The sequence below is a fragment of the Apodemus sylvaticus genome, chromosome 22 (genome assembly GCF_947179515.1).
Source record: "Apodemus sylvaticus chromosome 22, mApoSyl1.1, whole genome shotgun sequence".
NCBI lineage: Eukaryota > Metazoa > Chordata > Mammalia > Rodentia > Muridae > Apodemus > Apodemus sylvaticus.
In genome coordinates this window covers 34,503,918-34,526,532 of record NC_067493.1, presented here as the reverse complement: position 1 = coordinate 34,526,532, position 22,615 = coordinate 34,503,918, and the positions used below count along the sequence as shown (strand labels likewise).

The following is a 22,615-nucleotide window of genomic DNA, read 5'->3' as shown; positions in this document are numbered from 1 at the left end:
CAAGTCAGCCTCAGCACGGTGGCAGAAACGAAAAAACCCTGGTGTTCTCTGACACCCCTCGTGTACAACACGCACATTTTTAGTCACACTCTGTGAGCCCTGTGGTGGCTGTGCACCTCTCTGATCCTCAGCACTTGGGAGGCAGAGGCAGGCAGAGCTTTAAGAGTTCAAAGCCAGGAGCTGGAGAGCTGGCTCAGCGGTTAAGAGCACTGAGTGCTCTTCCGAAGGTCCTGAGTTCAAGTCCCAGCAACCGCATGGGGGCTCACAACCATCTGTAATGGGATCCGATGTCCTCTTCTGGGGTGTCTAAAGACAGCTACAGTGTACTTACATATAATAATAAATAAATCTTTAAAAAGAAGAGAGTTCAAAGCCAGCCTGGTCTACAGATGGAGTTCTGAGACAACCAAGGCTTCTTAAAGAGACCCTGTCTGAAAAAAGTTAAAAGCAATGTTGTACGGGGCTGCAGGGAGGGGTGTGGGCTGCAGGGAGGGGTGTGGGCTGCAGGGAGGGGTGTGAGGATAAGAGCAAACACTAGTCTTGCAGAGGACTCCAGGGTGGTCTCTGTTAGCCACATTAGATAATGTAGTACAGGCTCACAACTGCCTGTAACTCCAGCTACAAAGGATATGATGCCCTCTTCTGGCTTCTGAGGACACTTGCACACACACAGACAAACTCACACACACACACACAGAAACACACACACACACACACAGAGACACACACACTTTAAAAATAACAATAATTTAAAAGAAAGAAAGAGTCAGAGAGAGAGAACATGGTAGGTGGCCATCAAGACCTCCCCATGGCCAGCACTGACCAGCTGTAGCCACACCCAGAGACCCCAGGCTCATCAGCATCCCCAGCCTGCATCCCTGTAACCCACCTGGCTGGGGAGCCAGCCCAGACTAAAGTGATGGGCTTTCTGTAACAGCTTCCAGGTTAGCAGCAGCAGCAGCAAAGCCACCAGCATCAGGCTGTGCAGGCAGGATAGAAAGAGGTCCCTGAAGGTGGCTGGAGACAGACCCAGAGCTTCACAGGCACAGAGGTGCCCCAGGGCCAGCCTCACAGTGCGGGTGCAGCACAGCCCGACTCTGTAAGTCAGCCTGGGTCCCCAGAGCAGCAGCCACATGGGGACCCACAACAATGCCAGTCCAGCTCGAAGGACTAAGCCCAGAGCACAGGTTAAGATGACTTCTGGAAGCACGTGGGCCTGGTCACTGCCGGAACCCCGGGCTTCCTGGGACAGCCCCGACACCCAGTGTTGAAAGACGGCCATCTTCAGGAGCAGAAAGTGGTACAAGTGGGTACGGTTCTGGATGAGCTGTAGGAAGACAGGGACACCAGTGTCACCAACCTGGGGTGGAATCCAAGCACTGCATTGCAGACAGGGGCTGCCCAGACATTGCGAGCTAAGTCTCAGTTTCCTTATGATACAGGAGTATCTCATTCATTCATTCATTCATTCATTCATTTGATTTTGGTTTCTTTTGAGACCCAGTCTCTCAAGGTAATCCTGACTATTGTGGAGATTGCTGTGTAGACAAGGCTACACTTGAACTCACAGAGATCCTCCTGCCTTTACCTCTGGAATGCTGAGATGAAAGGTGTGTGCCGCCATGCTGTACAATCTTTTGTTCCCCCTGTGTGTAGACCCGGCTGTCCAAGAACTGGATCTATAGATCAGGCTGGCCTTGAACTCAGAGATATGCCTGCCTCTACCTCCCAAGATTTTTTAAATGTTTGTGAGCATGCTGTCACAGATCAGAACCCATCACAGATGGTTGTGAGCCACCTAGTGGTTGCTGGGAATTGAACTCAGGACCTCTGAAAGGACAGTCAATGCTCTTATCAGCTGAGCCAACTCTCCGGCCCTGTAAGAGTGACGTTTAAGTGTGGGGATAGAACCCAGCTGTGGCATGCTTGGCTAACATGCACGAAACCCTGGGTTCAAGCCCCGGCTCTTCAGAAAATCGAGAGAGGTGGAGCGAGCCTGTCATCTCAGCAGTTTGGAGGTAGGAGCAGAAGGATCTGCTGTTCAAGGTCCTCTGGCTATGCAGGAAGTTCAGAACTAACCTACTCTACATGAACTAACCTACTCTACATGAAACCAAACAAGTGAACAACAGAGAGTGCTCCGTGCTCCAAGCTCTTGCCCCACAAGCCTGGTGACCTCAGTGTGATCCCAGAGTCCATGGAAAGGGAGAGGAGAGAAGCCACTCCCGAAATCGTCCTCTGACGTCCACACAGGTGCTATGGCAAGCAAACACCCGCCACACACCTCACACACAGGAATCATGATTAATAACAATTAAAAACTAATAGGTAGAGCTGACCTCCCCTCTAACTCTGTGAAATTCGAACACAGGGCTGGCTGACTTCCCCCCAATACCTGGGCTTGCCTAGAATCCTGGTTGCCCAAGCTTGGCATGAGGGAAGCTGGGCATAAAGGTATCATTGGGGACAGAGAGGTGTGCAGACATGGGAGACGGTGACAGATTTAATGGGAGACCTACTGTGGGAAGTGTAGGAGGAGAGACAGACGATTCCCAGGTCTCTCATCTGAGTGGCAGGTGGCTCAAGGGTGTCTTCTGTTCACCAGGAAGTGGGGTTAATAGGGGGGTGAGGTTGTAATGGAGGATTCCTCAATGAAGAGCATGCCTCTCTGGTAGAAGGTAAAGCCTCCAGCCCTCAGGTGACAAGATGATCAAGCTGGACTGATCCCCGAAAACCCTATATCCATGGGAGCATGGAGGTCTATGAACTGCATTCTGAAGGACCAGGGTAGGAACCAGGCATGGGGCACATGGCTGCTGTTGAGCAGAGGTCAGGAGTTCAAGGCTAGCCTGGGCTACGTGGTGAGATTGTGGCCAGCCTGGACCACATAGTGGGATAGCAGGGGAGGTGAGGAGGTAGAGGAGGAGGAGAAGAAGGAGGAGGAGGGGGAGGAGGAGGAGGAGGAGGAGGAGGAGGAGCAGGAGGAGGAGGAGGAGGAGGAGGAGGAGAATAGAGCACTTGCTGTTGAAGCATGAGGATCAGTCGCAGCACCCACATAATAAGCAGGGCACACACGGCCCAGGGCACACACGGCTCAGGGCACACACGGCTCAGGGCACACACGGCTCAGGGCACACACGGCTCAGGGCACACACGGCCCAGGGCACACACGGGTCAGGGCACACACGGGTCAGAGCACACATGGCCCAGGGCACACATGGCTCAGGGATGCTGCCAGACAAAATAAAATTAAGAAACAAATGTATCAGCACCAAGTTCCAAGGATCAAAGAAATAAGGAAAAGAGAGAGTGTGTGAGAGAGAGACAGAGAGAGAGGGGGAGAGGTAGGGAGAGAGGGGGTCTCCTCTGGCTTCCCTGTGCACACACAGGCATTTGCACACAGGTGCGTACATCACACCCACACCCACATGCATGCACACTAGAAAGAAGAAGGGAGAGAAAGAAAGACAGGAGGCAGGGGAGGGAGAAAGGGAAGGGGAAGGAAAGAGAACATAGGCCATTGAGATGGCTCAGCAGGTAAAGGCACCGTCTGCCAAGCCTGCTACCTGAGTTCAGTCCTCAGGACATGCATGGTGGAAGGAGAGAACACACGCACACACACACACACACACACACACACATACACACACCCAACACACACAGTCTCTCTCACTCTCTCTCTCTCTCTCTCTCTCTCTCTCTCTCTCTCTCTCTCTCTCTCTCCATATATATATGTATGTATTTATGTATACGTATGTATATATAAAATCTTTTTTTTCTGTTTTATTTATTCTTTATAGATTACACCATGTCTATATATTTATGGGAAACAGTGTAACACCTCAATGTATGCAAATACATAATAGTCAAATCAAAGTATCTATATGTTATTTCTTTGTGCTCAGGGCCTTTGAGTGTGCCTCTCTTTTTGTTCTTTATAAAGGAGATGACAGGGCATTGTAAAATTCACCATGCAAAGAAAGCCATAGCTGTCCTGTTGTGTCACAAGGATTTATTCTCCCTGAGGTTGCAGTGGCTCAGGGGTTAAGAGTAAGGCCAGGCGGCGGCGGTGATGGTGGTGGTGGTGGTGGTGGCAGCAATGGCGGCCATCTCGGTATCTTTAATCCCAGCACTCAGTAGGCAGAAGTAGGAGGCTCTCTTGTGAGTTGGATGCCAGCCTGGTCTACAGAGTGAGTTCCAGGACAGTTAGGGCTGCTATACAGAGAAACCTAGTGTTCCTGTGCTTGGCCCACTCTACTTAGCACGGTGCTCTCCACTTCCATGTGTGACGCTTGTAGTGGCAGGATGTCACTGATCACAAGATTGTGTACTTCTAACTGAAAAGCCCTGGAAGTCCCTGAAGCTGACCACAGTCACTCAGCTCTTTGCTGCCAGAGTAAGCTGGCAGGATGCCAAGACTGAGGTGAGCCCAGCTGCCCGGAAGATGCAGAAACCAGCAGAGCAGGTCCGCCACCCCCGCGTATCTCAGATCCAGTTTCCGTTCGCGTTCCACGCTTCCTGCCTACCCTGCTTCCGAAGAGAAGACATACCGGACCCCAGCCGGGATCCCAGGCCCCCATATAAAATCTTTTTAAGGGAAAGAAAAGAAAGGAAGGGTCAGCTATGATAATGTACATCTTTAGTCTCAGCATAAGGGAGGCAGAGGCAGGCAGTTCTGAGTTCACATAGAAAGTACCAGGACACACCAGGTAGGGCCTTGTCTTAAACACACACAACACACACACACACACACCACACACACACAACACACCACACCACACACACACACACACACACACCACATACCACACACCACACATGGAAGAGAGGAGAGAAAGGATGTGGAAAGAAGGAGAAGGAGGAAAGATTTCCACAGTACTTCAGAGACGGGGCTTTCAGGACGTTGCTGTTTATCCCGTGGTGGCTGGGAACGGCTGATTCTCTCAGCTCCCCTATCTGCACCATGCTTACCAGCGCAGAGAGCCTCCCAACCCGCAGCAGAGTTCTGAGAAGGCCGGATCGGACCCAGGGAGAGGCCTCCATGTCTGGCCTCCATCCATTCCTCCAGCCGGGAGAGGCAGGGTGACCTCACAGATGCCACAGAGTGGGGGTCCAGTTGCCATGGGGACCCAGTTGCCACATGACACATTGTCCTTTTCCCTAGATCCCCTCCCCTGCTCCTCTGAGCTTGTCTGGCTGTGTGGTCACCACAGAACAGATGACTGATCGCTAGGACCAATTCTCTATCTACTCCCGGGAGAAAACCCAGAGCCCATTTCAGAATCGCCCAGTTTACCTGCCAGACGTGGGAGGTGGAGAGGCAGGGAGATAGGGATGAGGAGAAAGAACAAGATGGAGGGAGGACGTGGGATCTGTATGGCCTTACCTTCCAGGTTAGGCCTCGAGGATGTCAGATTTGCCATAGGAGGAACCCCAGTTTAGCTTCCTGAGACCCTTCTGTCCCCACCCCAGGCCTCTCCCCCTGTCTCTTCTCTCTCCCCTTCAGTTTCAGGCTGAAGAATAAGTGTGCAGTCTTGGAGTTTCCCCATTCAGAGGCCCAGCGATGACCAGCAGGGAGCACATAGGAATCAGTGTGTGCAGCCTTGCACGGCGCCAGGGGGCGCCATCCGCTGTCCTCCCTGGAGAAGCAGGCTCAACACCCCCAGAACAAGACCTAAAGGAGCTCCGAGCGGTTGCAGTACCGCGTTCCAGTCGCCAGGGGGCAGAAGACACCGCAGGGGCGAGCAGGGCGCTTGGCAGGCAGGAGAAAGTTTCTCAGTTTGCAAGGCTGATTTCCTGGTGACAACCTCACTGAGGCACCTGAGAGGCGCCTGGTGTATTTCCTGTCAGTGCCTGGGTTACAAGAAGGGAACCACCCCGAGATAATGAGACTCGGAGTCTTCCTTTTATTTAACCCTCTTGTTATATGTGCAAAACTAACAGAGCTTGGCAAGCCATGTGCCCCGCCTGGCCCCCATTTCTCCGTGTACCTGAGGCAAACTTCTGAGTCTCCTGCACTGAGTCCTGATATTTCACCTTTTTTTTTTCTTTTTCCAGACAGGGTTTCTCTGTATAACCCTGGCTGTCCTGGAACTCACTCTGTAGACCAGACTGATCTCGAACTCAGAAATCTGCCTACTGGGATTTAAGGTAGGCACTGACACTGCCTGCCTCTATTTCACATTTTTAACGTGATTTTTTTTTTAAATTTATGTGGCTTGGAAAGAGCAGGGATTTTTTTTTAGAGATTTATTTATTTTTAATGAGTAAGTAAATTGCAGTTGTGTTCAGACACTTTTTCTTCTTCCTCTGGAACTGCTCGCTCTGACCCAGCTGGGTCCACTGGAACTGGCTGTTTATAGAGAGAAAAAAATACAACTTTCCATATGAATGTGCATCATGGCATATCAATGACTATTGTATACTTCAGAAAATAATGAAAGAACAGATCAGAAATAGAATAATGGAGCCAGGCATGGTGGCACATGTCTTTAATACCAACACTTGGAAGGCAAGAGGCAAGGTGGATCTCTGGGTTCAAGGCAGCCTGGTCTACATAGTGATTTCTGGGACAAGTGGGGCTACACAGAGAACTCCTGTCTTGAAAAAACAAGAGGTAGGAGAGAGAGAGAAATAGAAAGACAGAGACAGAGAGATAGAAACAGAGAGACAGAGAAAGACAGAGAAACAGAAGGAGGAGAAGGGGAAGGAGAAGATGAAGAAGAAGATGAAGAAGAAGAGGAGGAGGAGGAGGAGGAGGAGGAGGAGGAGGAGGAGGAAGAAGAAAATCAAGTACCAAGCTAGTAGGTAAAGCATTTGCTGTCAAGACTATTGACTTGAGTTTGACCCGGGACCAGAGACACACACAGTATGAGGAGAGAGTCAACTGCTGATATTTAGAGGTGGTAAAGTACACAGCTGACATGTGTAAGACTAAATTACACTCCCAACATGGAAAAGAAAAAAGAAAAGAAAAAGCTCAGAGGACGAGGTTCATCTACTTAACACCAACCCTGAACGGCATGGTGGAAAACTACAGCCCCAAGTTGTCTTCTGACCACCACAGGCTAGACCCTTGTCATCTGTACAGGCTAGACCTTTGTCATGTGTACAGGCTAGACCCTTGTCATGTGTACACGCTAGACCCTTGTCATGTGTACACCCACACCACAGGAAAAAAGATGAAGGAAGAAAGCAAGGGAGGGAAGAAGGGACGGAGGGGAGGGAGGGAGAGACAGAGAGACAGAGAGACAGAGAGAGAGAGAGACAGAGAGAGAGGTTTCTTTTGATGTTTTTTTTAAATCAAAGGACCCGATGAAGCCTGGAAGCCAAGATAGTTAACAACAAAAGGAACTAAAAGGACCATGAGGATTGTGCAAAGCCAGGCCAATGTCATTAGTAATCAGGAGGGAAGTCACACTGAGATGCTATCTCCCCTTCCTTACCAACAATGAAAGAGTCAGGGGTGGGTACACCATGCACCAGTGACTTTATGGGGCAAATAGGAATCCATGCAGGACCTCAGAGATCCACACAGGAAATGAGCGTGCAGAGCTGCCCATGAACACATGGGAAGATACAACTAGACACAGACTGAAAGCTGGGGGCGTGGCTCAGTGGTAGAGCCCCTGCCTAGAATCCTCCAGTGAGGGGCTGGGGGTGTGGCTCTGTGGTAGAGCCCCTGCCTAGAATCCCCCAGTGAGGGGCTGGGGGCATGGCTCAGTGGTAGAGCCCCTGCCTAGAATCCCCAGGGAGGAGCTGGGGGCGTGGCTCAATGGTAGAGCCCCTGCCTAGAATCCCCAGGGAGGGGCTGGGGGTGTGGCTCAGTGGGAGAGCCCCTGCCTAGAATCCCACAGTGAGGGGAACATAAGACTCAACCTACTATTTTAGTGCTCTAATTTCTACTGATCCCACTACACAACCCCCATTAACAAAAGGACCCCTTATGGAAACGTTTACTCATGAATAAAGATAAGTGCAGAACTGCAGGCAAATCTTATCTGTAAAGAGATGGATAAATACAATTGGAAACTCCTTTGAGGGATGACTCAAGGTTGGCTGTATGGGTTGATGAGGAAAGGGCTGAAAAACATGGTTTAGTAGGAACAGAAAGTTCCAGGGATATCTGCAGCATGGCAGCGTTAATAGATGTTTCTCAGACCCAGGGGACACAGGAACGCCCACCCAGCCAGGGGCAGAATCCTTCTGGTTTGCATCTGCACCAGGAGAGGATCCTGTGCTCCAGCACCCCCACCCCAACCACAGCCAGAGACAGCTTGACCCCCAGGAGTTCTGACACACACCCCGATCACAGGAAATGCAGAGACAAAAAAATGGAGCAGAGACTGAAGGAAAGGCCATTCAGAGACGGCTCCACCTAAAGATCCATCCTACCTGCAGACACCAAATCCCGACAGTACTATTGATGCCAGGAAACGCTGACAGGAGCCTGGCACGGCTGTTCCCTGAGAGCCTCTGCCAGAGCCTGACCATTACAGATGCAGATACTAACAGCCAACCATCGTTCTGAGCCCAGGGGCCCCAATGGAAGAGTTAGGGGAAGGACTGAAGGACCTGAAGGGGATTGCAACCCCACAGGAAGAACAACAATATCAACTAACCTGACCACCCAGAGCTCCCAGAGACTAAACCACCAACCAGAGAGCACACATGGAGGGACCCATGGCTCCAGCTACATAGGAAGCAGAGGATGGCGTTGTAGGGCATCAGTGGGAGGGTAGGCCCTGGGTTCTGTGGAGTCTTGATACCCCAGCATTAGGGGATGCTAGAGCCGGGAGGTGGGAAGGGGGGGTAAGAGAGGGAGCTCCCTCATAGAGGCAAAAGGGAGGGGAGGGGATAGGGGGTTTGCTGAGGGGAAACCAGGACGGGGACAACATTTGAAATCTAAATAAGTAAAATAGCCAATAAAAATATATACTTGTGTTCCCCAAGTCACTATGAAATGCTATGTATATTGTTCTGGACATGCAATGTATATGGTAAATACAGTAAAGATGTAGCTGATGTGATGGTGCACACCTGTGACACCAGCCGCAGAGGCCCAGGCAAGGGGACTGGTGAGTTCCCAGCCAGGCTGGGATGCCCTGGACACCCTGTCAAAGTCATTTTTAAAATTTTTATTTATTAGGATATGAGTCGTAGTTACTGCCCTATTGCTGGAGGAGATGTCATGGCCGAGAAAGGTTATGCCAGAGAGCCTTAATTGGGACTTGTTTATAGTTTCAGAGGATTAGTGTGTAACCAGCATAGCAGGGAGCACGGTGGGTGGGAGGCAGGCATGGTGCTAGAGCTGTACCTGAGAGCTTGCATCCTGATCTGCAGGCAGCAGGCAGAGAGCTACCCTGGGCCTAGGCTTTTAGAACTTCAGAGTCCATCCCAAGTGATTCACCCACTCCAACAAGGCCACCTCTCCTGATCCTTCCCAAACTGTTCCACTAACTGCGGACCAAATACTGAAGCCTACAGTGACCATTCTCCTTTAAACCCCAGAGCACATTTCTGAGGTAGGAGAGAGACTGCTCAGAGGTCAGAGGACACCTCTGTGGAGCTGACTTTGCTCTTCCTCCTTTATACAGTTCCAGGGATCGAACTCAAACCACCAGGCCTTCATGGCAAATGCCTTAGCCACTAAGGATTCTCACTTGGCCTCCCCATCAAACGTGTTTTCAAAGATAACTATAACTGGGGTATAATTTAGTGTTAGAGAACCTGCTTAGCATATGCAAGTCCCTCAGTTTAGTCACCAGTACCAAAGGAAGGAAGGAAGGAAGGAAGGAAGGAAGGAAGGAAGGGAGGGAGGGAGGGAGGGAGGGAGGGAGGGAGGGAGGGAGGGAGGGAAGGAGGGAGGAAGGGAGGGAAGGAGGGAGGGAGGGAGGGAGGGAGGAAGGAAGGAAGGAAGGAAGGAAGGAAGGAAGGAAGGAAGGAAGGAAGGGAGGGAGGGAGGGAGGGAGGGAGGGAGCAAGGGAGGGAGGGAGGGAGGAAGGGAGGGAGGAAGGAAGGGAAGGAGGAAGGGAGGGAGGAAGGAAGGAAGGGAAGGAAGGGAGGAAGGAACTAAGGAAGGAGTGAAGGGAGGAAAAAGGTTAAAATTTAGACCAGAGATATGGCTCAGTTGGTAATGACTGCCCAGCCTGCACACAGCTCCACATTTGGTCTCAGCCCTGTATAAACTAGACATAATGGCACATGCTTGTAATTCCTGCACACACTCCCGAGATGGAGACAGGACAAGGAGTTCAAAGTCATCCTTGACTACACAATGTGTCTGAGGTCAGCTTGGGCAACACTTAGACCACCCAGGAGATGATGGAAAGTAGGGGAAGAGACCCAGGCAGAGGGAAATGACCAGGAAGCAAGAGAAGACAAACTGGAGGAAGGAAATGCCCGTCTCACTGCCCACCATGCTACAGCCAGCCTGCACCAAGATTCCATCTGTTCAGTGGCACCTCCCCATTCTGCCCTGGGACAGCCCAGTCCAAAATGACTGCCTGGTCCTGATAACGCAGTTCAGCCTGTCTGCTACCTGGCTTCTTCTAAAACTGATCCTGTAACCTCCAGTCAGACTGTTCAACATATAATTCACTCAGGGTTCATGCTGGCCATTTTCTTATCAACTTGACACAAGCTCGGCTTGACCTGTGTTTGGGAAGAGGGAGCCTCAATTGAGAACATGCTCATATCCAGTCAGAGCTGTTTGGGAAGGATTAGGATCTCTGGCCTTGTCGGAGTGGGTGTGTCATTTGCGATGGACTCTGAAGTTTCAAAAGCCTATGCCAGGCCCAGGCTGGCTCTGCCTTCTGTGGGGTTTGATGGATGTCTGCTGTGGGAGGGCCCAGCTGACTGTGGGAGGTGCCCTGTCTGGGTTGGTCCTCCTGCTGTATCAAAGCAGGCTGAGCACGCCATGGGAACAAGCCAATAACCCAGTATTTCTCCATGGCCTCCGCATCAGCTCCTGCCTCCAGGTCCCTGCCTTGAGTTCCTGCCCTGACTGCCCTGGATGGTGGACTACAAGCTGTAAACGGAAATAAGCTGTCTTAGTTAGGGTTTCTATGGCTGTGCAGAGACACCATGACCACGGCAACCCTTATAAAAGAAAAAACATTTCACTGGGGCTGCCTCGCATCTTAGTCCATTAATGTCATGGCGGGAAGCCTGGCGGCACGCAGGCAGACATGGTGCTAGAGCAGGAGCTGAGAGTTCTACATCTTGCTCTGAAAGCAGCAGAAGTGACTGCAGGCAACACTGGGAGAGGCTTGAGCATATGAAACCTTAAGGTCCACCCCTAATGTCACCCCAAGTGACACACTTCCTCCAGCAAGGCCACCCCCCATAGTGCCACTCCCTCTGGGTGAACATTCAACCACAGGATTCTATTGAGGCCACCACAGAAACCCTTTCCTCCTGGAGTTTGGTGACAGCATTTTGTCAAAGCACTAGAGACCCTAAGTCAGGGTCTGCAGGGCAGCCACAAAGCCTGGTGACTCTGCGCCTGTTCTAAGAACAAGCCCGAGTGTCCAGTGCAGCAGGTACAGAGGCCTGGCTCCACCCTGATCCTAGAAGCAGCCGGACAAGTTCCTGTAATCTTTCAGGGATCTCAACTCAGGAAGCCAGCTCCTTGGCTGCACAACGGAAGAATTTGAAGCCAGGCATGATACGTGCAAGGTAAACTGTCAGGCTATGCTAAAGAGGCAGAAGCAGGAAGATCACAAGTTCTAGGCCAGTCTTTGTCATGCTTTGGGCTGGTGAGATGGCTCAGTAATCAAGAAGCTTGCCACCAAGCCTGATGTTGTGAGTTCGATCCCCGGGGCACACTTCGGTGGAAGGGAGAACCGATCCCTGTGGCCTGCACACAGTACGTGTCAAAATAAATACACTTTAAGCATTTTAAAATGTAAAATGCAATTTTATAATTGACGTTTTTTAAATTATACACTAGATAAATAAATGAAAAAATTACTTTTAAAGTGCAAATTATGGGGAAAGGGAAAGAAACCCTTCACCAGTTGAGCATCTAGAATTCTGATACAGTTAGCTCTGCCTTTATGGCCATTTATGTGCAAGCCTGCGGTTTTTGAAGACTCTTACCAGAGATTCCGTTTACAACTAAAGCCTCGTGTCCTGACAACTGCCTTGCGCATTCACATCAGCTTTCTCAGATTGCTTTCCAACTCGAGGGCCCTCCAGAGCCATTCATAGTCCCAGAGGGTGAGGAGAGGAGCAGGTCTGAGCACCTGGAAGATGTATCGTTTGCGCGACCAGAACGGTGTAGGTATCTGTCTACTGCAAAGAAACCTAGGTGGACGCTTGGGGAAGCGCGTGCACGCGCATGCTCACTGCTGTATCTTAATTTCTTCCCAAGATCCTCTCTGTCTTCTTAACCCTTAGGTTTAAAACGTATGTGTGGTGGTTTGGATGGAAATGGTGGTGCAGACAGTGTCACTATTAGGAGGCGTGGCCCTGTTGGAGGAAGTGCGTCACTGTGGGGGCGGGCTTTGAAGTCTCCTATGCTCAAGCTCTGCCCAGCAGGAACGGAGCCTCCTACTGGCTGCCTGTGGAAGACAGTTCTCCCTCTGGCTGCCATCAGATCAAGATGTAGAACTCTCAGCTCCTCCTCCAGCATCCTGTGCACGTGGATGCCGCCATGTTTCCCACCATGATGATAATGGACTGAACCTCAGAAACTGTAAGCCAGCCCCAGTTAAATGTTTTCCTTTATAAATGTTGTCATGGTCATAGTGTCTCTTCATGGCTAAGACCGGATGTTTAAAAGATAAATCCCTGAATAAACTCAACTCCTTCCGAATGATGTAGCATTTTAATGCAATTGCTCATGATGTGGTGACCCCCCCAACTGTATAATTATTCTTGTTGAGGGGGCTTAAAAAGGAGAGGATGGGGGTTAAAGGAGTGTGGCACGGCAGTGTGGGGGAAGGGGGTGCCCAGGCAGGCCCTTGCCTGGGTACCTCTGCCCCCTGAGGGACCACACACACTCAGGCATGGTATAGAATAGAGTTTATTCAGAGTAGGGGATGGGAGTTAGTGGTAGAGAAAGGCAGAGAGAGAGAGAGAGAGAGAGGAGAGAGAGAGAGAGAGGGAGAGAGTGGAGGCCGGCCATGACCACGTGAAGGAGGGGAAGAGCCCCAGGGGCAGAGAGGTGAGAGTATGTGGGAGAGCAGAGAGAAAAGAGGGAGAGGAGGGGCAAGTAGCCCCTCTTCTAGTGGGCCAGATCTCTGGGGCGGGGCATACCTGGCTATTGTCAGGTAGGTGTGGGGTGGAGCTTAGACAGAATACCAACACCTGTTACTACTTTATAACTGTAATTATGAAGTAATTATGAATCATAATGAAAATGTTTTAGGAGATAGAGTTTTACCAATGGGGTCACGACCCACAAGTTTAAAAGCCTTGACTTAGCAGTTAAAGACACTTGCTATCAAGTCTTGCATTTTTAAGTTGAAATTTTAGGAACCCCACAGTAGAAGGAGAGAAATGACTTCTGCTCCTGCCTGAAGGTTCCTGTCCTGTTTGAGTTCCTGCCCTGGCTTCCTTTGACTGTGCTGTGGAAGTATGAGCTGAATAAGCACTTTCCCTTCCTAGTCCTTTTTGGTCATGGTGTTGTGACACAGGCCGACGCTCACTGAATCACCAGTGACTCAGGCAACTCTGTGACAGAATGATGCCAACCCATGAGGACGCCATCCGGGATTTTCTACACAACTTGAACTTCCCTGCAAGCGTCTCCTCTGTCCTCCTCAGCAATGGTTGACCACATCTGGAACCTGGGGAGGGGCCTCTTGGGTCTGGTAAGTTTTCCAAGTCTCCCAGAGAAGGTTTCTGTCCTAAGGGAACAACTACAGAATGGACTCTTAAGAGAGAGTGAGTTAAAGAAATTCAGAAGGTAGAGAGGCCACCTCATGCCTTGCTGTCTGTCCTCAGAGTCGCCAACCACACTGGAAAAGCTGCTGCAGAGCTACTGCGAGGAGGGCATTTGCAGAGAGCAGGGCCCCTCCCAGCTGCAGGGGGCTGAACTGGCCCCGCCCACGTAGAGTAAGGCCTCTGTCTTAGTTGGGGTTTCCATTGCTGTGAGGAGACACCATGACCAAGGCAACTCTTATAAGGAAAACACTTAACTGGGGCTAATTTACAGGTTCACAGGTTCAGTCCATTATCATCATGGCGGGAAGCATGGCGGCCTGCAGGCAGACATGGCGCTAGAGGAGCTGAGAGTTCTACATCTTCATCCAAAGGAAGCCAAGAGCAGACTGTGTCTTCCACAGTGGGTGGAGCTGCAAAGCCCACCGTCACAGTGACACACTTCCTCTAAGAAGGCCACATCTACACAGACAAAGCCACCTCCTAATAGTGCCACTCCCTGGGCCAAGCATGTTCAAACCACCTCAGCCCCACATCTGTTTTTGGACCAATAGTGGGTGAGAGAAGCATGGACCATGTGTGTTGTCCAGGACATGGCCGCCCGAGAGCAGCTAGACCACCCATCGCGGTCTGCACCCTGACTCTCTCATTCAGCCTTCGCCCACTGACCTTGTCCCCAGTCCCTCACAGAGGCAAACTCAGGCCTGTTCCATGATGCAGACGACCATGAGAACCATGTGCCACCTATGGCAGTGCTGTCTGGAAGGCACTGCATCCAGCCACACCCTTGAACCTCGGGCATCTTCCACAAGCCCTCCCAGACATGGACCGCTACAGCCGTGTCCATTTCCAAGTGTTTCATCTCTCAGCACATGGGCAGCACACAGCTCATGGGAGCATTGGGCACCCCAGTGATGCCAGAGAGAGGCTGACTGGTTCCAGTTCCCGGGGAGCCATGGCTCAGAGACCCTTGGAGTCAGGACAGGGAAACTAATGAGAGGTGGCAGGGAGCTTTGAACTACAGATTCTAAGAGCTGATGGTGCCCTTTAGACAGATGCTGAGAAAGCCTTCCCTGTGGGGTCACAGCTAGTCAGAGACTCCACTAATACCAGTATCTGTGGAATGTGTGAGGTAGCAAGTGTGGTCACAGCAGGTGACACAGGGATACAATGATCTTCTATGTGGCTCTGGCAGGGGGAAGGGCAGAGCGGAAGCTTCAGTCCCTGTACACATATTAGATCCTCTGCCTCCCTCCTCCTTCTCTTCCTCCTCCTCTTCCTCCCAATCTTCCTCTTCCTCTTCATCCTTATCTCTTTCTTCCTCCTGCTCCCACTCTCATCCCACTCCTCCTCATCCTCATCCTTCTCCTCCTCCTCCTTCCTTTAAGACAGAGTTTCTCTTTGTGGTCCTGACTGTCCTGGACTCTACAGACCAGGCTGACTTGGAATGCAAAGTGCTGCCTGCTTCTGTCTCCCTAGTGCTTACATTAAAGTCATGGGCCAACACAACTATAAACCCTTCCTTAAAGTATCTTTGTCAGGTGTTTTCTCAGAGCAACTAGAAGGAGAAGGACACCTGGGTTCACAGGAGCCACCAAGCCTCATGAGGACCACCCAGCCCTACCCTTCCTCACATACAACCCTCCTCCTCCCCCTCCCCCTACTCCCCTCCCTCCTCCTCCTCCTCACCACACAGATCAGAACTTCTGAAGAATGGGAGTAATCACGGGGACCTGAGTTAAGAGCCCAGCACCCACGTGAATGTTCACACATGGAGGCGCACACCTGTGATCCCAGCACTGAGGGAGCACAGACAGGAGGATCCCTGGAGCTTGGAGAAGGGCCAGCAGGTCTAGAAGATTCCATGAGGTAAAGATTCAGTGAGTGAATCTCTCTCAAAAATCAGGCAGACAAAGGATGGAGAAAGACATCTGACTCTAACCTCCACTCCTGTTTGCTCCCCATCACACGTGTGGACAGGCACACACACACACGACATATGGAGCTGGGCTGCAGTCTCCTGTGGGCGGGCATATGTGCGACCCTAGTGACTACGCCAGGAGCAGCTGGTTATCAATACCAGTGATTATCTTCTGCAAGCCTGAGGCAGAGGTGCTATCAGTAATTTCAGGGTTGAGCCTGGTGACCCTCAGGAAGGTGTCACAGTGGGCCAGGGTGACACCAGGCTGGCTTGGTCTCTTCTTCCCCATCCCCAAACAACCAGAAAGCACTGGAATTACTGTTCTGGGGTCTGCTGTTTCCCCTTTTCTCTATTTCCAGTCACCCCAAATTGAGAGAGCAACCACAGACCAAGGAAACAGCTCCATCCATGTCCAGTTTGGGTGAGCTATGACACTTAGAGGTTCCTAGGTGACTCGGGCACCTTCAACACCAAGAAGCCCACCTCAGCATGGTGCCAACTCAGCAGGCTGCATCCACAGAGTCCACTGCACAGCTCGTGGGCAGCTCCGTAGACCTGTCTTTCCTCCCAGCAGTTCACTGACTCTAGAACCTGGAGAGAGGCCTCTTGAGGAAGCTCTCCCACTCCAGGACCCAGTGCGTTGGTGATCAAACATCTGCAGAACAGGGTCACAAGATGATCTGAGGTCAGTCTGAAAATAAGCAACTCAAGTGGTAGAGAGATACTTACCTGAGATGATAGTTGCTCCTCAACATCTGTTACTCGGGAGGCGTCAGAGCGTGATGGGATGTTGACAAGGAGCAGGAAGCCTCCCAAGAGCAGCAGCAGGGAGCTGGTCCAGGCCAGGTAGAGTGAAACACCTATCTCTGCTTTCTTGGAGTAGCCAAACAATGGATTAAAGAAGCCATGGATGGTGTTGTGTGTTACCCAGGACAGTGATATCAGCATCAGAAGGGTGACACTAAGAAACATCACACCGATTACTGTCCCAACCTTGGCTTCAATTCTACCCTGCAAACACTTGATCTGCTGATCCCCACACAGGCACAGCAGCAACCACATCGAGGTTCCAATGAGGCAGATGATCATGATGACTCGAGACACTTTTAGGTCCTGTGCTACTGTTATCCGGGTGTTATATTTTATACACTGCATCTCTCTGGTTCCCTCAAGTTGGCAGATTTCCCACAGACCCTCCGAAATTCTGGCCTCTGGGTCCATCTCTTCATCTGGAAATGTCACCCTCCAAGCGGGCATCCCGAAGCTCACACCTGCACACACCAAACCCACTGTTGTCATGAAGCAGCTGATGACCATTTGTTTTATGGACACCATGGCACAGAGTCTGCTGATGGCAGGACCAGGAAGGGAGTCAGGGGTCCAGCTCTAGAGATGCAGGATTCCGAGAGCCGAGGATGGGATTTTAAAGGATTGCAGGCCGGGATATCCCTTTTGAGGTAGAGCAGCACAGAGCAAGTATGAGATGCCACTGTCACCAGCGATGATCTAGGTAGACAAATATCGAGCTCCAGCAAGTGTGACCACAGCAGTTGACACAGGACTCTATCTGGTGAAACAGACTGAGCTCCCAGGAGGCTCTGGCAGAGGGCGGGGCACAGGGAGGAGCTTCTGTTCCTGATGCTTCCCCTGACTAGATTCCCGTGTTTCTTTTTCTTTCTTTCTTTCATAATGAGTGTGTGTGCACCTGAGCATGCTTGTTAAATGTGTGTGCATGTTCATGTGTGCATGCAAGTATGTGTGTGCACCTGAGTGTTGGGGATTGCGTTAGCCTGGAGCTTGCCAGTGAGGCTAGAGCAGCTGGCTAGAGAGCCTAGAAGTGCCTCATGGCTCCACCTCAAACACCACCTCATCCAACATTTCTGGGTATTGAACTTCGGTCCTCTGATCTATACCCCAACCCTGGATCTGTGGACTTCTGAACCTAGACCCAGCAAAGTCACCTTAAAACCACAATTCTGAGCAAGAGTTAACCATCTACTACTAAGAAATCCCCTTTTCTTCTACATGGGTACCCACAGTCACACACAGATACCATATACACTCACTCATAGATATTAAAAAATTAATTAAAACATAATTTGGAGGGGAAGAAAGCTCCTTTCTGCCTTGTTTTTTTTTGGTCTAAGTAGGGTACCAGGCAGCAGAAACAGCAGAGTCTGGCCCTTGCTGCCTTTCCTGACTCCCTGCCAGGACCTGGCCAGGCATGGTTGGCCATGATACCACACTCTAGCCAATGGTAAGAACATAAAGGTTCGGCATGGAACTTTCCTAATAGGGCCAGATTCTTGATGGAGTGCTCTCTGTCCTTCGTAAAGGTCCCTCACCTTTTAGAAAAGAGGACTACTCCCATTGTTTTGTTTTGTGTTTACAGACTGAGTTTTTCTGTGTAGCCATGGCACTCATGGAACTGACTTTGTAGACCAAACTCAGAGATCCTCCTGCCTCTGCTTCCTGAATTCTGGGGTCAAAGATGGATGCCACCCCTTACCAGCACGGGGAAGGATCCCAGGCCTCAGAATGCAGAGAGAAGCAAAGGCTTTGAGTTCAAGGACAGCCTAAGTGTCTCCCTCCCACCCCCATTAATTTATTTATTCACCTTACATCTTCCTCACAGCCCCTCCTCACATGGCTCCTCCCACCAAGTCCCCTTCCCCATCACCTCTGAGAAGGAGGAGGTCTCCCCTGGGCACCAACCCACACTGTCTCCTCAAGTCATAACACTAGGTCCATCCTTTCCCACTGAGGCCACACAAGGCAGCCCAGTCAGGGGAGCAGGATCCACAGGCAGGCAACAGAGTCAGGGTAAGCTCCCATTCCAGTTGTTGGGGGACCCACATGAAGGCCAAGCTGCACCTCTGTTCCATGTGTGCAGGGCGCCTAGGTCCAGCCCATGTAGGCTTCTTGGTTGGTGGTCCAGGCTCTAGGAGCCCCCAAGAGTCCAGGTTAGTTGATTGTTGGTCTTTTTCTGGGGGTCCCTGTCCCCTCATGTACCTGAGTCCTTCTCCCAGCTATTCCACAGGACTCCCTTAGCTCCATCTAATGTCTAGCTGTGGGTCTCTGCATCTGTTTTGTTTAGCTTTTGGGTGGAGCCTCTCAGACGACAGTTGTGCTAGGCTCCTGTCTGCAAGCATAAAAAAGTATCATTAATAGTGTCTGGGATGGGTGCTTGCCCATGGACCCGGTCTCAAGTTGAACAATGAAATACCATGTCCAAAGGCAAGTTGTACAAGAAAGACTTTAACTGGACTTATAGCTTCCGAGGTTAGAGTTCATGATGGTTTCAGGGCAAAGGCATGGGAGCAGAACAGCCGGGAGCTCACGCCTTGATCAGCGAGTGAGAAGCAGACAGAGCACACTGCAAATGGTGCCAGTGCACTCAAAGCAGAAAGCCAGGGAAGGGTCACATCTTCTGCAACAATCACACCTCCTAGTGCTTCCCAAACAGTTCCACCAATCAGGAGCTAAGCCAGCCTATAGGAGCCGTTCTCATTCAAGCACACGCAGTGCAGGGCTACATAGCAAGTTCCTGGTGGGCCAGGGCCAGTGTGATGTAATGAAGCCATGCCTGCAAAAGAAAACAAAAACCGGGGGCTGGAGAGATGGCTCAGCGGGTAAGAGCACTGACTGCTCTTCCAAAGGTCATGAGTTCAAATCCCAGCAACCACATGGTGGCTCACAAGCATCCTGAGTGAGATCTGATGCCCTCTTCTGGCATCTGAAGACAGCTACAGTGTGCTTACATATAATAAATAAGCAAATATTAAAAAAAAAAAAACAAAAAACAAAAACAAAAACCAGGTGCCTGGCACCTGAAGAGAAACTAGTTGATCTCTGGAGTCCACGGGAGTGTGCATACACATGTTTATGCACCCGGACAACCATGCATATACAAACACACAAATGCAGACACACACTGTCTTCATCGCCATTTTATTGTGAGGAAACGCGATGACCAGGGCAACTCTTATGAGGGAATGCATTTACTCAGGGCTGGCTTACAGTTTCAGAGGCTCAGTCCATTCTCATCATGGTGGGGACAGAAAGCCAGAGCAGCAACTGAGAGCTACAGCCTGGTCTCCAGGGGGAAAGAGAGCCTGGGCCTGGCTTGGGCATTTGAGACCCCAAAGCCCATCCCGCAGTGGCACAGTTCATCCAACAAGGCCACACCTCCTAAGCCTTCTGATCCTTGCAAAGAGTTCCACTCCCTGGTGCCTAAGCAGTCAAATGCATGAGCGCATGGGGGTCATTCCTATTCAAACCACCATATAGACTCACACACACAGGTAAAAATAGAGAAGAAAGGATTGCTGCGTACAACAGATTTGATAGTCATTTATTAAACAAATTGACCCAAATCTCACTGTTCACACAATGAAAGTCTGTTCTCCATTCCTGCCACAGGGCAGTGGCATTGAGGAGATGGAGGCCACCAGGAGCCATCATTCTGCATCCCACATTCAGTATCGGTTCCACATCGTGACAAATCAATGGAGCTATCTCCAGCATCAGGAAGGAGATCTCCTGGTGCTGGTCCAAGGATATTGTAGTCTTGTGCTCCTTCCAACAGCTTCCAGTTGCCACGCCCACATTCTGAGCATGCTCAGAGACCCTGGATCCAGGCTCAGGTCCTCTGTTCTCTTGATGGTGCCTCTAGAACCTGTGGAGCCCTTAGCCTTCCACTCTGTCTTTCAAACATTGTTCTTTTTACATCCTGAGGATCTGTTTTTCTCCAGGACTCAGGAGCTGCACTTCCTGACCTACCTAGCAGTCCCAGGGTCCTCATCTTGTATCCTGAGCCCTCCCCAGCCTTTCCCAACCACCGGGCACAGGCCTGCTGGCTCCTGACATTAAGGGCACAGTCACGCTCAGCACCCTCCCTCTGCCCCAGGCTGACCTCTCTCCTGAGTTCCAGACTCAGCTATCCAGGAGACCCATGGAGACGTTGGGATGTAACTCAATTGGTAGAGTTATTGACCTAACTTGAGAATGGCTGGGTCCTGCCCCAGCGCCTCATTACCCAGATCCATAACCCAAGGTGGTCACATCTGTCCTGCCAGCACTCCAGAGACGGGAGAAGGAGAAGTTCAAGATTGTCCCCAACAAAACTAGTTCACGGTCAGCATGAGATCCTGTCTTAAAAACTAAAACCACAACCCCTCAGAGTGAGCAGGGCTGGTTGTCACCTGTCATTCCAGCCCCAGGGCGACCTCATCTTCAGAACAGCCTGGGATTCCATAGGATGTCTCCATCATGAAGAAAGCAGAAGAAAATATTAGGACAAATGATAATGTTCAGTCCTCCAGCACCAGCCGGGGTTCAAGGGCTCAGCAGCAGCTTGGCTCCTGGGGTCCCCCTCTGAGCAGGCTCTCAAAGCTCTCAGCCCTGCTGCCTGGGATGTGAACTTCTGCACAGACCTAGAACACTAGGTAGGAGCACAGTCTCCCACACCCATGGAATACCCACAGGCCGCCCTTGTCCAACTCCTCAGAGAAAGAGTCCATTCTGTGCACAGCTCACTAATCCCTCGCAGCCCCCTGCCAGGGCCTGGGATCCCATATCCTGCATGGGATCAAGATACTGAAAATACAGGAGGAAGGGGCAGCTGGAGCTCTGTGAGCTCACAGCAAATGTGGTCTACACAATGAGTTCCACTTCAACCCTGTGCCACACAGTGAAAGCCTGCCTCAATCCTGCCCTCTGTGCCACACCCCAGGCACCCTCTGCCCCTCTGCCCTTGCCCCTAGACTCTTGCCCCTCACCCCTCTTCCTCCACCCTCTGGCCCTGTAACTCTGCCCCCGCCCCTCCATCCTCGCCCTTACCCCCCTCAAACTCCCCCTGCCTTTCTGCCCCATCTGACTCCCAACCCCGACCCCACCACCACCACCACAGAAGAAAATCAGAGGAGAAGCCAGCTGAGCACCAGCGCCCATCCCCCTCTGCTTCCTGACTGCAGAGGGAAGGTCACCTCACCCTCCTGTTCCCAGGCTGTCACTGTCCTAGCCTCAGTTATGAGTCACAATGAACCCTGGCTACAGTCTGTCAGGCATTTTGTCCCAGCAGTGGCCCCACCACCCTGAGTTCACAGGGGTCACCGAGCCACAGCAGGAACACCCAGGGAGGCCATCTTTGCACACCCTGACCTTCCCTGCTCCAGAGCACCCCCAGCGGGGAGCCTCTGGGGACAGAGAGCAATCCAGCACAGCCCTCTCAGACCAGCACCTCAGAAAGCACTTTTGTAGACAAGCATTATGCAGAGGGGAGAGAGAAGGAGAGAATCTGCCAAAGGCCGTCAGGCTCCTGTAACTCCAGGTCAGTGTCTGAGGGGATGGCGGCGGAGCAGTGCTGCAGCATGAGGCCCTGAGTTCAGATGCCATTGCAGGTGTAAAACACCGACCCAGGCTCACAGCTCTGTGATCCCAGCTCTGTAGGGAGCACACAGCCTGGTCCTGAAGCCATTGGTTGGCCAGGCAGACTGCACTGATCAGTGCTAAGGAGACCCTACCTCAGAAAACTGGGAAATTGATCGACATGAACCTTGGCCCTACACACATACCCACCCACCACCACCACCACCACCACCACCACCACCACCACCACCATCACCACCACCACCACCACCATCACCACCATCACCATCACCACCACCACCACCACCACCACCACCACCACCATCACCACCACCACCACCATCATCATCATCATCATCTCACTGAACTCAGCAGGGCCACAGCTCTCCATGGGCTGACTTACAGACTACCATCCTGCCACAGTGACTGGCAGCC

At 51.4% G+C, this 22,615-nt stretch overlaps 1 protein-coding gene and 1 long non-coding RNA gene across 12 annotated transcripts in view; one reads left to right on the top strand and one right to left on the bottom strand.

Annotated features, from left to right (window-relative positions):
• Tmem270 (transmembrane protein 270) overlaps window positions 1-22,615 on the bottom strand; it is a 55,684-nt gene that overhangs the window by 355 nt on the left and 32,714 nt on the right. For 2 of the 5 annotated variants that reach the window (XM_052168781.1, XM_052168784.1), the window contains exon 2: window positions 890-1,327. In XM_052168781.1, the coding sequence (XP_052024741.1) occupies window positions 890-1,327 (438 nt within the window). Of the gene's footprint in view, window positions 1-889; window positions 1,328-4,971; window positions 5,421-16,540; window positions 17,394-22,615 lie in introns of those variants that run through there. The other 3 variants (XM_052168782.1, XM_052168785.1, XM_052168786.1) reach the window with 3 other exon arrangements.
• LOC127673174 (uncharacterized) overlaps window positions 3,089-22,615 on the top strand; it is a 43,204-nt gene continuing 23,677 nt past the window's right edge. For all 7 annotated transcript variants that reach the window (XR_007975127.1, XR_007975128.1, XR_007975126.1 and 4 more), the window contains exon 1: window positions 3,089-3,173. This is a non-coding gene — a long non-coding RNA (uncharacterized LOC127673174). The remainder of the gene's footprint in view (window positions 3,174-22,615) is intronic.